This window comes from Aquarana catesbeiana, linkage group LG08 (genome assembly GCF_042186555.1).
Source record: "Aquarana catesbeiana isolate 2022-GZ linkage group LG08, ASM4218655v1, whole genome shotgun sequence".
Taxonomy (NCBI): Eukaryota; Metazoa; Chordata; class Amphibia; order Anura; family Ranidae; genus Aquarana; species Aquarana catesbeiana.
The window spans coordinates 286,816,074-286,830,466 of NC_133331.1; the positions used below are offsets into that span (position 1 = coordinate 286,816,074).

General features: G+C 41.9%; 2 protein-coding genes across 3 annotated transcripts in view; both read left to right on the forward strand.

The window, feature by feature from the left end:
- LOC141106769 (uncharacterized) overlaps positions 1 to 8,049 on the forward strand; it is a 70,667-nt gene extending 62,618 nt beyond the window's left edge. Inside the window, exons 10-13 of the mRNA XM_073597696.1 lie at positions 94 to 250; positions 367 to 464; positions 563 to 701; positions 2,548 to 8,049. Of these exons, the coding sequence (XP_073453797.1) occupies positions 94 to 250; positions 367 to 464; positions 563 to 701; positions 2,548 to 3,260 (1,107 nt within the window). The 3' untranslated portion in view covers positions 3,261 to 8,049. The remainder of the gene's footprint in view (positions 1 to 93; positions 251 to 366; positions 465 to 562; positions 702 to 2,547) is intronic.
- A 1,266-nt stretch (positions 8,050 to 9,315) lies between these two features.
- On the forward strand, positions 9,316 to 13,813 carry LOC141106581 (uncharacterized). Of its 2 annotated transcripts, none has more exons than XM_073597472.1 (8): positions 9,316 to 9,464; positions 10,039 to 10,182; positions 10,337 to 10,487; positions 10,601 to 10,698; positions 10,784 to 10,925; positions 11,042 to 11,139; positions 11,249 to 11,387; positions 12,404 to 13,813. In XM_073597472.1, exons 1-8 carry the CDS (start codon positions 9,387 to 9,389, stop codon positions 13,633 to 13,635), a joined length of 2,082 nt encoding a protein of 693 aa, XP_073453573.1. In that variant the 5' UTR covers positions 9,316 to 9,386; the 3' UTR covers positions 13,636 to 13,813. The 2 variants fall into 2 exon arrangements, with proteins under 2 accessions (XP_073453573.1, XP_073453574.1); XM_073597473.1 differs by having other exon boundaries at positions 9,325 to 9,754.
- The last annotated feature ends 580 nt before the right edge of the window (positions 13,814 to 14,393 follow it).

Here is a 14,393-nt window from a genome sequence, read left to right on the forward strand (position 1 = left end):
AGGGGATGGGTCTGGATGGTGACTTTATCATTGTGTGTGTCAAGATGTCTCCATGGAGACATTTTTCTTACTTTCTTTTAAATTTATATTCAGAATGAAAACTGGAGCAATTTTAATGTTATTATCAAAGAAGAGATAGAAGATGGAGAAGAGGAGGACAGTGTTATGAAGGAGAGGGAGTGTTTAGAAGAACACAAGGATCTCTACAAGGACATCATGATGGAGGATCAGCCGCCCCTCACATCCCCGGGTAAGAGGAGACTTTATTGTAAAGGAGAGAGCAGTGCGGAGGGTCCACCTAGATCCTATCATCTGATAAACACATAAAAACAATGTATTCAGTCAGTGTGTGTGTGTTTCCTACAGGTGGATCCAGTAATAGGAACCCACCAGAGAGTCGTCCTCAGCCTCTATATTCCCGGGACTCCACACAAGAAGATCACACCATCCCTCACCATCATCAGGTATTTGACTAGGAGGATATCCAACTTAAACTGTATTAGACTAAATTCCAGTATACAGCCTCAGGATAATAGTGCTCACCATAATTTTGTGATTTTAGGGGATAGGAGTGTTTGCTATCAAAACTGAGGTTAAAGCAGAAGAAGAAACGTATATGAGGGGGAATCAGCTGTCTACAAAGGAAACTGAAATGATGGTGACAGCTACCAAGGAGGAAACTTCTCTAGATGCCAGCACAGGTAAGTATTGTATACAAGAAATGCAGCACTTCATATCTTCATTGTAGGATTATTATTTCACAAAATATTTTCATCAAGGCAGTTCTTTGTTTTGTGCCGGAATGTGTTGAGTACCAACACCTTCCACCACTAGTCCTATCACTTTTAAAGACAGATACTGGCAGATATTTTCCACTACTCACTTCCTTTGCTGAACTCTGCTTTAGATAATGTCATCAGTCAAAGCTGCAGAAGGAGCGAGTAGAGAAAGACATCCTCTGCCGACTTCTGTGTTTACAAGTGGCAGTTGGAGTAGAAGTTTAGCAGTGATCCCTGAGTTTGCTGTGTGATTGCATGGACAGGTGTTTAGTCCAACAGTCACACTCCTACAATATGTAGGGTCTCTCTAACTAGTAGTCCTCTCTGTTCTACTTCAACGCCCTAGAGGATCTCCACAGTTTCCTTGGCTTGTAGTGTAACGTAGCAAAAATGTGAGTTAAAGTGCCATACCACTGCTTAAAGGTCAAGATATGACCATATTCCAACAAGAGTCAGGGGACAACCTCAAGGATCCCCAATGCATTTTGGGGGTCCAAAAACAACCCCTTTATCAGAGATTCAGACAGAAAATAATGTGTATTGACTGAATGATTAAATGGGCCTTTAATGGTATTTTTAAAGGCAGCTAGCTACAATTTTTGTTGTTACCCTGACCCTAACTAGAAAACAATTGTACCTGGACCTTTTAGAAATGGTGTGGCACTTGAATTAACATGTTTGCTAGATTGCACTGCATTAGATGATGTCACCAAACAGAGCAACAGAGAATCTTAGAAAATGTCCTCTGCTGGCATCTGTGGTTACAAGTGGCAGCAGCACCATTTGAAAGGTCCATCTCCATTCCTCAGTATAGCATCATGTTCCCAACAAATCACAAGGAGATGCTGTACACCATATGAAAGGCCCATCTCCATTCCTCAATATAATGTCATGTTCCCAACAAATATGGAGGAAATACTGTACACCATATGAAAGGTCCATATCAATTCCTCAATATAATGTTGTGTTCCCAACAAATGAGGTGGAGGTACTGTGCACCATATGAAAGGCCCATCTTCGTTCCTCAGTATTGCATTATGGTCCCTACAAATGAGAAGGAGATACTGTACACCATATGAAAGGTCCATCTCCATTCCTCAATATAACGTTGTGTTCCCAACAAATAAGGTGGAGATACTGTACACAATATGAAAGGTCCATCTCCATTCCTCCGCATAGCATTTTGTTCCGTATAAATGAGAAGGAGATACTGTACACCATATGAAAGGTCCATCTCCATTCTTCAATATGTCATGTTCACAACAAATGAGGAAGAGATACTGTACGCCATATGAAAGGTCCATCCCCATACTTCAACATAATGTCATGCTCCCAACAAATGAGATGGAGATAATGTACACCATATGAGAGGTCCATCTCCATTCCTCAATATAACATCATGTTCACAACAAATGAAGAGGAGATACTGTACGCCATATGAAAGGTCCATCCCAGTTTCTTAATATAACATTGTGTTCCCAAATAATGATGAGGAAATACTTTATACCATAGGAATGGTCCATCTTCATTCCTTAATATAACGTCATGTGCCAACAAATGAGGTGTCCCTTGTCATATCATTGTCACCCATCTAGTATGCTATAGTTGTTTTGGTTGCATTGTACACCTTATCTGACTTCCATCCTTGCGTTGTTACTGCTATACCTTATTCTATGCCAGTTGACTACTAGACAAACATACATGATTCTCAACTGCTAAACGTGAACAATGAACATATTATTACTCACAAAAAAAAAATTTCCAACAGGAGGAAACAATGGCTGGAAGGCCCAAGAGGGATATCTTATTTCATCTGCAGATTATAATAAAGACATTGCACAGTATTCTCCAGGAGTAAGCATTGTTACTCAAAATATACATCACAAACCTAATTATATGGTAACATCAACAGATCTGTTTAATTCTGAGGATCCCAACGATGAATCACATACTATTATCCCAAATGTCCAACCAAGTTTTCAAAGACCAAATACATTATCAGATCCTTCAAATCCTGAGGAATCTTCTCCCAATAATTTTCAGCAATTTCAGGTTTTCGAGCAATCATTCACAACACAACCTGACCTGGTTGTACCTGAAAGCAACAACACCGTTGAGAAACCCTTTGCGTGTTCCGAATGTGAGAAGTCCTTCATGAAAAAATCACATCTTGTTCAACACCGGAGAATCCACACTGGGGAAAAGCCTTACATGTGTTCGGAGTGTGAGAAGTCTTTCGTAAACAAATCAGATCTCGTTCGACATGTCAGAATCCACACCGGTGAAAAGCCCTTCTCGTGTTCTGAGTGCGGAAAGTCTTTTACAGAGAAATCGAAACTTATTATACACCAGAGAGTTCACACCGGAGAGAAGCCCTTTTCCTGTTCCGAGTGTGGAAAGCGCTTTTCCGATAAAGGGAACCGTGATAGGCACAAGAAGTCGTTTTCATGTCCAGAGGCGACTGCTTTGCTCAGAAAGTGACACAAATTATCCACCAGAGAACACACACCACCCCGCGGACACTAAAAAAACTTATGGTGGTTTCATAGATATAATCCTTATGTCCACAGAACAATTGTATGAAAAACTTATGGTGGTTTCATAGATATAATCCTTATGTCCACAGAACAATTGTATGATAAAGATGAGGCAGCCTGAAAGGATCAGCCAACCCTTATGGATTATTTTATTTTTATAGTTGTAATGTGATTTTTTAATTTTTTTTAATTTCCTTATTTACAAAAAGTTCATTTTTCGATTTATAATTTATTGTGTATCTTCATGTGGTAGTTTTGCTCAAAACCCAAACTTTTTGCCCCTGTCTGTTCTGAATATCTCACCTTTTCCTGTTGTGTTATGCAGACAAGAATTGAGGCAAAATCTCTCAAACAAGGGACACAGGCATCAATAAAACCATTTATTTGGTAGAGTGGGGGGAGCTTGATTTGGTTTTTCCTTTACAATGTTTTTTTTAGGTGCAGGAACTCAACCATGACCCCATAAATCCCCCCCATCCTCCAAACTGTATTAAATAGTGGGTGTGGTCAAATTTCAGGCAAGAGGGTCTTACAGGGGCATTAAATACCAGGAGTGCACTATGGACAAAGTGCAGATTTCGGGGAGGGGGTGTCACACACAGAGTGCAAAGTTTAGGGGTGTGCTGTATGCAGAGTTCAGGGGAACACCATGCACAGAGTGCAGGGTTCAGGGGTGTGCTGCACACAGACTGTACAGTTCAGGGGTGTGCTGCATACAGAATGCAGAGTTAAGGGGTGTGCTACACACAGAGTGTACAATTCAGGGGTGTGTTGCATACAGAGTGCAGAGTTTGGGGTACACTACACACAGTGCAGAGTTCAGGGGTGTGCTACACACAGAGTGTACAGTTTAGGGGTGTGCTGCATACAGAGTGCAGAGTTCTAGGGTACACTACACACAGAGTGCAGAGTTCAGGGGTGCGCTACACACAGAGTATACAGTTTAAAGGTGTGCTGCCTACAGAATGCAGAGTCCAGGGGTGTGCTACACACAGAGTGTACAGTTTAGGGGTGTGCTGCATACAGAGTGCAGAGTTCAGGGGTACTCTATACACAGAGTGCAGAGTTCGGGAATGCGCGACACTTAGAGTGTACAGTTCAGGGGTGTGCTGCACACAGAGTGCAGAGTGCAGGGATGTGCTACACACAGAGTGTACAATTCAGTGGTGTGCTGCATAGAGTGCAATGTTTGGGGGTGCGCTACACACAGAATGCAGAGTTGGGAGGTGCGCTACACACAGAGTACAGAGTTCGGGGATGCGCTACACACAGGATCCAGATTGGTAAGAACCGGTAAGCAGATTGGATTTCCACATGGTGTGGTGTGCTTTCCCATACACATTGAAGCTGGTGACGGGTTTATCAACTCTCCCTACTTGGATTTACTGTTCATTTAGCGCCACTTGTGGACTTTTAAAAAACTAGAGAGTGCAACATCTGGTGCAGCTCTGCAAAGAAACCAGTCAGCTTCCAGGTTTTTTTTTTTGTCAAAGCTTAATTGAACAAACTAAAGTTAGAAGCTGATTGGCTACCATGCACAGCTGCACCAGATTTTTACTCACCCCATCGTTTGTAATAGTCCCTGAGCAGAAAGCCAATGTTGAAGTCCCTCCCGACTTGACTAGCACTTTCAGAGTGTCCATTATCTCCAGTGATGTGCTATGTAATACCCAGCAGCAGGGCTTTTTTTTTTTTTTTGCTGGAACTTGGTGGAACTCAGTTCCACCACCTCTGGCTCCACTATCACTTGTAAACACAGACGTCTGGCTTCTGTGTTTACTAGTGACAGCTGGTCTCCCAACGGCTCCCACAGATCTGATCTCCTGCAGAATGGGGACAAGGGAGCTGCAGGTGTCCAGGCTGCAGTGCAGATCCCGACACCCCCACTGGATGATCTCCTTGCAAGTGAGAGAGGCCAACCACCTACAGTGTGCAGGGAGGTACTAGAGCCAGCTGGGTGCTCCAGCTTAATACAGCAACGCAAGTAAGACACGTGGAAGATGGTGGAGCTTTTAAGGAGGGAGGGAGAAGATGGGGGCAGTGGAAGGGGGGTAGCATGCAGAGAGCAGAGCTGAAGGGGGGTGAAAGAGAGGTGTGGATGAGGGATGCAGAAGTAAGCAGCTGTGGAGCAAGGATGAACTCTGCACTCTGTGTGTAGTGCACCCCTGAACTCTGCACTCAGCAGTAGCTCGGCCAGTAGATTTTGCATCTCGCTTTCTGTTTCCCCTAGTGTCCCCAAATTGTCTGGGGCTGACCAAACTAAGTCCCCACCACAGCACTCCTCAGAATTGTCATCTGCAGCTTTACTGAAAATCTGTCTCCTCTATTCCCAAAGACCAGCAGGCATGCTGGTACATGTGTTCCCAAAGCTTTAGCTTGCAAGGTTCCGCTGTTACCTGGCCTCTTATATATTGTTACCTCTGTGCTTCTGTAAGTTCGGCATCTCACTACTACTAAGATACTTCTGTTTTCTACCTGTGAGCTGTGCATGCCACTAAGGGTGCGCTCTCCATGCACACCACAATCCAACCTGCAGTCTGCATGGAGGGTCCATGCTCCCAACCATACAAGAAACAGAATAGTGGATTTATTGGTTTTAGTTGCTGTATATTTTTCTAAATAGTGTGTTCCTTCAGGGCTCCTGAACACACACTCCACTCTAACTGAAGGTCCCAGCAGATCTCAGTTTGGGTGTGGTGGATGAGCTAAATGTGGCCATGGCCTGTGGCCATCACAAACTGTCCTTGCCATGTTGCTTGGGGCAGGCTTGTCCAAGCTGCAATCCAATGAAGGTCCTTTCTGCACCCCTTTTCCTGCAGCTGTCTATCAACCAAGGAAGGGAGAAAAAGTCTGTATGGCAAGGGATCAATGCACTGCTTGGTGGCTTAAAGGGGCCATGCTGTTAGGAGGCCAACCATCTTCTTAGGAACAAAGTCTTCCTATCTAGCCACTTCAAGACCACAATCTGTGGATATACATTGTGGCTTTGAAGTGATTTACCGAGGTTATGGCTGAATCAGCCATAACCCCGGTATCTTTTTCTTCAGCCAGGGGCTGGCTTTCTCACAAAAGAATTCCGAGCAGGTCATGAGTTTTTCTTTAAAGCAAAAGATCAAACATTTTTTGATCTTTTGCTTTTAAAGGTAAAGAAGAGTTTTAGGGTCTTTTTGACCCCCAGATCTCCTAATAAAGAGGATCTGTCATCTATATTTCTATTACAAGGGACGTTTACATTCCTTGTAATAGGAATAAAAGTGATTCCAAAAAATAATTAAAAGGACAGTGTAAAAATAAAAAGTAAAATAAACAAGAAAAAAAAAATATGAAAGCGCCCCCATCCCTCTGTGCTTCCGTGCAGAAGCGAACGCATACGTAAGTCGCGTACACCTATGTAAACGGTATTTGAGCCACACATGTGAGGTATTGCCGCGAACGTTAAAGTGAAAGCAATAATTCTAGTGCTAGACCTCCTCTGTAAAGCTAAACAGGTAACCTTTATAAAATTTTAAAGCGTCGCCTATGGAGATTTTTAACTACTGTAGTTTGTTGCCATTCCACGAGCGTGCGCAATTTTAAAGCATAACATTTTAGGTATCTGTGTACTCAGCGTAACATCGTCTTTCACATTTTACAAAAAAATTGGGGTATATAGTGTGGTTTTTTGTTTTTTTTATTAAAGTGTATTTTTTCCAAAAGAATTGCGTTTGCAAAACCGCTGCGCAAATACCGTGTGCCATAAAAAATTGCAAGGATCGACATTTTATTCCCTATGGTCTCTGCTAAATAAAAATGTATAATGCTTGGGGACTCTAAGTAATTTTCGAGCAAAAAAATACTGATTTCAACGTGTAAACAAAAAGTGCCAGAAAAAGCCTGATCGGCAAGTGGCTAGGGACTACAGGAACAAGAGGCCTGCAGTTTCCCCTTTTGCAATCACAGAAGAAGGGTTCCTCCAGCAGAAAAAAAGGCAGTCTACCATTAGCATTGCAGTTCTGGCAGCTTATGAGGCCTCCTCTTTTTGACCAGGGTGGTAATGCAATATTCATTTTTACCAGGCCTATGAATGTCTCATACTCTGAGTCCCCCAGGGTTTCTGCTGGGACAAGCTGGGTAGGGGCAGGGGCAAGGCCTAGGGTACTTAAGATACTAAAAATCACTGGGCTCCCTACAACAGATGTACTATCAGGTGCAGCTCTGTGGTTTCTTCTCTGGCACCACCAAGTTGTAGTTGCTGGCCAGAGAGCAACTGACCGTCGTCGCTCCACACAAAATGTCAAGCTGCACACTTGTGACAGTCCTCGGTGTCATCAGAGAAAGTCCCAAACACAGCTCTTAGGTTGTCAGATAAAAAATGATAGTTTTGCAGTCGTTGCTATGGGTTACCACAGTATGAAACTTGCACCGATCATTTTTTTTTTTTTGAAGAGCAAGGAGAATCCCAGGGGATGCCACCATGTGCACAAACCCAATGCATAATCAATATATGTGACTTGGCTCCTTGTGACTTTTCATATACCCAAAAATGAAGAAGGGTTTGAAAGGACACCATTTTGATATTGTGGATAACATCTAAAGAGCCACTATGCAGGCTCTGAATGCCATCCCACTTGAAGACTTCCAGGGATGCTATGAAAAATCGCTTGGAGCGTTTTGTACACTCACAAGGTGCAAACTTTGAAGGAGACAATGTTCAACTGTAAAATTTTGCCAATAAAATCATTTTTAAAATGTCATTCTCATTACTTTCTGGACACAGTTTGTATGTCTAGTCATGGCAACTGTTTTTTGCATTTACCAGGGCTTCATTCTCCTTGACCTTTTGGAACATGGCCATACCCTGACCAGAGAGTGGTACATTGAGACACGTAAGAAGCTTAGAAAAGCCATTAGGAGGAAGGGACCAAACAAGAATCTGAAGACGATCCACATTCACCAGGACAATGCCTGAGCACACACATCAAATCAGGTGATCACCAAATTTGGCTGGTCAGTGGTCCCCACATCTACAGTCCAGCCCAGATTTAGCACCTTCTCTTTCCACTTCTGAAGGACAGTCTTCGGGACAACAATTTGATGAAACAGGTGAGGTGTCTGAGGCTGTAAAGAAGTGGGTACAACAATGCACACCCAAATTTTTTCAAAGATGATTCGAGAGATTGTTTCAACTATGATGCAAATACATCACATTTTACAAATGCATAACTTGTTTCTCGTTTCACGGTGTCTCCAGATATCTGAGGGCACTCTTGGTGTACCTAATAGATGGGTGGTCCTCCAGAATACATACTATTTCCTTTCATGATGGAGACTATGTTGAGCAGTACCTTTGTATAGAGGAAGAGATACTCTACCAACATGTGAAATTTGAATTACCCGTTTAAGTTAATAAAACAGTTACGCCCGCTTTTCGGTACAGCCCTCGTATTTACAACCCCATGCATTGCAACTTCTCATTTCATCTACTGGAGAACACCCTTCAGAAGAAGACCAAAGGAACCAATATTTTTGGACTTAGGAGAAACCTATTGAACACAGATAACATGAACAAAGCTCGGGCTGACTACAAACTCTAAATTTGGACTAGGGACACTTTAGTTTAAGGCACACATTCTATAGTTTGTGTTGTGAGTTGTGACACACAAGTATACAAAACTCATCATTGGGGCAGCAGAGGGTTTGAATATTAGGTGGGAAAAGGGAAAAAGGGAAAAACTTCAGGTGGCAAGCATATTATTGTAGCTTATATAAAAAGATGTGGCATGCAAGTAAATGAATATTACATGGCTTATAAATTCAATCTATTCTCAGATGATGGCAATTTAAGGTGCATGTTAATAGATGTACACAGGTTTGAGCTTTAGTTTCGGGTTTGAGCATTAATTTCAGGATTGGGCATTAGCTTTTGCTGGACAGTGTGCTGGTCTACAACAAAATGGCTGTCTGTTGGTCTACAACAAAATGGCCAAGAGGAACCATTCACAAAAAAAGCCTGCCTTTTACCCATGATGCTGAGTGCATCGGGGGATGGTCGCTATTGTTGCAGGAAGTGAATGGCACAGAGTTGCGAGCAATGGAGGAAAACTGCAGCAATCTGACGGAGAGGATATTACGGCTCACCCTTGAGATCATCTACCTGCTGACCGGGGAGGTGAGGAGGATTCTGGGAGCACAGTTTTATTCCAGCAACAACCCATTGGGAAGCGTCTAATGGACTTTTTTGTTTGCTATTTTTTTGTGACATTAAGTAATAGATGCATTTCTATACATAACTTCTTCGAACTCGAAACTGGATGAGATTGATTTCTTTGTCTTTATAGCCGACAACAAGTTACAAGGCAAAGTTTTACAGAATTTATTTTTACTGACAGCTGGAGAATTACATTTTTTTTTTTTTCGTTTCCAAAGAGTTTTTCCTGACAAGCTGCTAAATCATCACCGGTATGCATGCTTTATTCAGATTTGAAAGCTGGGTATTATTTGATGACAAAATTGGTGAAATACGGGAAGTGACAGTTGCATCTCCTGCACTGTGATCGATTTTGTTATAGCAGAATAGTATCTGATACAAGGTGACTGGAAACAATTCAGAGGCTTATTTGCAAATATGAGAAGAAATATCATTACCTCTGTTTAGATCCTAGCAAAGAGGGACGATGATGGCAGCAATTTGTAAGTTCTTTTGTTGGGGAATGTATATAGTGATTGCTAATCTCTCTCCACAGGATAACATAGTTGTGAAGAAGACATCGGGAGATGGAAAGAACTCTATTATGGTTCCTCTACATTCCTTACTGGTTCCAGAAAGAAACAATGAGCAGAAGATTCTGGAAGTCACCAAGACGATCATTGACCTCCTGATGGAAGAGGTGAGCGGTGCTGGGAATTCTGGGACATTATCCAGTAACAGACAAGGGATGTGTCTGGATGGTGACTGTATCATTGTGTGTGTCAGGTTCCTATAAGGTGTCTCCTTGGAAGAGTAGAGGTATTTATACAACTTTGTTTTAAATTTATACTCAGAACGAAAAATGGAAAAATGTTAGCATTAGTATCAAAGAAGAGTCTAAAGAGGAGGATGATGAGTATGGTGTGATAAAGGAGCCTTCTGAAGGACACAAGGATCTCTGCAAGGACATCATGATGGAGAATCAGCCGCCCCTCACATCACCAGGTAAGACACATCATTGTAAAGGAGAGAGCAGTATGGAGGGTCCACCTAGATCCCCCATCATTCGATAAACACATAGAAACAATGTATTCAGTCAGTGTGTGTGTTTCCTACAGATGGATCCAGTAATGAGAACCCACCAGAGAGATGTCTCCGTCCTCTGTATTTCCAGGATTCAACACAGGAAGTTCACACCATCCCTCACCATCATCAGGTAGGCGATCAATAATCATTAACAACTATATAATGATCTGTACGTTACCTGAATTTTTAATATTTTGTTTTACATTTATATTCAGAGTAATTTTAATATTACCATTAAAAAAGAGATAAAAAAAGAAGAGGAGGAATGTTTGATGGAGGAGTGGGCATATTTAGAAGAACACAAGGATTTCTACAAGGACATCATGATGGAGGATCAGCTGTTTCTCACATCACCAGGTAAGAAGAAACTTTATTGCAAAGGTGAGAGCAGTACGGAGGGTCCACCTAGATCCCCCATCATCTGATAAACACATAGAAACAATGTATTCAGTCAGTGTGTGTGTTTCCTACAGATGGATCCAGTAATGGGAACCCACCAGAGAGATGTCCCCGTTCTCTGTATTCCCGGGATTCCATACAGGAAGATCACACCATCCCTCACCATCATCAGGTAATTTTAGCTGAACATGTCAAAATAAACATAACTCTAAACTGTATTAGATTATAGTCTTTTATGTAGTCTCAGGATAATAGTGCTCACTATAATTTTGTGATTATAGAGGGAAGAAGTAATTGATATGAAAATCGAAGTTAAAGAGGAAGAAGAGATGTATGAGATAGACGATCAGCTGTCTATGAAGGAAGCTGAAATGAAGCTGACAATAACAAAGGAGGAATCTTGTCTAGATATTAGCACAGGTAAATACATAAAATACAGCACTTCATATATAGCAATAACTCCTGAATGAGTTGAACATCACATTTTTATTTCACATAAATTTTTTCACATTTCCATGTATTTTTATCAAATTCAGGTATGCAGATTGATCATACAGTAAATTATGAGAAATCAGGAAACTGTCCAGTGGACTTTTGCACAGTGAAAAGTACACTATATGAAAGGTCCATCTCCATTCCTCAATATAATGTCATGTTCCCAACAAATGAGGAGATACTGTACACCATATGAAAGGTCCATCTCCATTCCTCAATATAACGTCATGTTCCCAACAAATGAGGAGGAGATACTGTACACCATATGAAAGGTCCATCTCCATTCCTCAATATAACGTCATGTTCCCAACAAATGAGGTGGAGATACTGTACACCATATGAAAGGTCCATCTCCATTCCTCAATATAACGTCATGTTCCAAACAAATGAGGAGGAGATACTGTACACCATATGAAAGGTCCATCTCCATTCCTCAATATAACGTCATGTTCCAAACAAATGAGGAGGAGATACTGTACACCATATGAAAGGTCCATCTCCATTCCTCAATATAACGTCATGTTCCCAACAAATGAGGAGGAGATACTGTACACCATATGAAAGGTCCATCTCCATTCCTCAATATAACGTCATGTTCCCAACAAATGAGGAGGAGATACTGTACACCATATAAAAGGTCCATCTCCATTCCTCAATTTAATGGCATATTCCCAACAAATGAGGTGGAAGGTCTTTTTTTCAGTTTTCTTCCATTTCACTGTCATTAGTGTATGTACACATCCATCCAGTGTGCTATAGTTGCTTTGGTTGCACTATACACCTTATCCTACTGCTATCCTTGCATTGTTGCTGTACCTAATTCCATGCCCAGAGATCTGGGGAACAATTGACTACTAGACCAACATACATGACTCCTAAATACAAAACATGAACAATGCTACTGCTACTATTGATTAATAATGGCATTTTTTTTTCAACAGGAGGATCCAGTGGCTGTAATACCCCAGAGGAAAATCTTATTTTATCTGCACATTATAACAAAGACAATAATGACATGGTCCAATATTCTCCAGGAGCAAGCATCGTTACCCAAAATATACAACACAAACTTAATCATATGGTAAGATCAATAGATCGGTTTGAGGAGTCCAAAGATAAGTCGAATTCTATTATCCCAAATGTCCAACCAAGCTTTCACAGTGCAGATAAATCACCAGATCCTTCTGAGGAATCTTCTCCCAAAATTGTGTATCCTTTTCAGGATTGTGAACAATCATTCATAAAAATACATGATCCAGTTGTAAATCAGAGAACGGACAACAGTGAAAAACCTTTTTCGTGTTCTGAGTGTGATAAATCCTTCATAAAGAAATCCAATCTCATAGAACACCAGAGAATCCACACCGGGGAAAGGCCCTTCTTGTGTACTGAATGTGGAAAGTCATTTATGCTGAAAACGCGACTGAAATCACACCAGAGAGTTCACACCGGCGAAAAGCCCTTTTCCTGCTCCGAGTGCGGAAAGGGCTTCTCCAGTAAAGGAAACCGAGATAACCACATGAGAATGCACACCGGTGAAAAGCCATTTTCCTGTCCGGAATGCGGCAGCTGTTTTGCCCAAAAAGTGACACTAATTCTCCACCAGAGAACACACACCGCCCAAGGCGACTGCCTTGATCAGCATGCAGAACCTCATGAAAATAAGGCTTCACCGTCATGTTCTGAGTGTGGTAAGTCATTTGAGAAGAAATCTGAACAACACGTCCATCACAGGGGTCCCACCAGTAAGGAGACCTTCCCTTGCCCTGACTGCAAAAAATCATTCAAAAGAAAATGTGATCTGAATGCACACCAAAAAATTCACACCGGAGAACCGCCTTTTTCGTGTTGTCAGAAGTCCTTTAAAGACAGTTGGGAACTAGTTCGACACCAGAGGATCCACACCGGGGAAAAGCCCTTCTCGTGTTCTGAGTGTGGAAAGTCTTTCGCTCAGAAGTCGCAACTAAATGCACACCGGATAGTCCATACTGGCGAGAAGCCCTTCTCCTGTTCTGAGTGCGGCAAATGCTTCCCCAGTAAAGGAAACCGTGATAAACACATGAGACTTCACACCGGCGAGAAGCCATTTTCCTGTTCAGATTGTGGCAAAAGTTTTGCGCAGAAAGTGACTCTAATTCTCCACCAGAGAACACACACCACCGAAGAGCACTGAGAAAGCAATGGTGGAGGTTCATAGGTTGAATCTGTATGTCCGTAGAACACTTGTACGGTAAAGGTGGGGCAGTCTGATCAGATCAGCCAACCCATATGGAATATTTTAGTATTATTGCTGTGGTTTGACCTCTGTTTTAAGTTCATTACTTACAATAAATTCATTTTTCGATTTATAATTTATTGTTCATCTTCATGTTGCTCATGTTTCTTCAGATTTACAGATTTTTCTCCATCCCAGGGTTTTTCTTTTCTTCCTTTTGTGTCAGGCAGACAGGAATGGAGGAGAAATCTCACCAACAAAGTCATGGCTGTACAGAAAACTGTTTATTATTTAGTAGAGCAGTGGTGTTCAAAGTGGGCCTTTGCTTGCCTTTACCTGGCCCTTGGGGCACTATTCCTCCCAAGGATACGAAGCATTATTCATCCCACTGACACCAATGATGGGGCACTACCCCTCTCACTGATACCATCAATGGGGCACTATTCCTCCTATTGACACCAATGATGGTTCACTATTCCTCCCACAGATTTAAATGCTGGAACGCTATTCCTCCCTCTGATACCAATGATGGAGCACTGTTTCTTCCACTGACACCAATGATGATTAACCATTCCTCCCACGGATATACAGTAAATGTTGTAACACTATTCCTCCCACTGACACCCACAATGGAGCACAATTTCTCCCACTGACACCAACAAAAGCAGCACTATTACTCCCACTGACACCAATGATGGGGCACTATTCCTCCCACA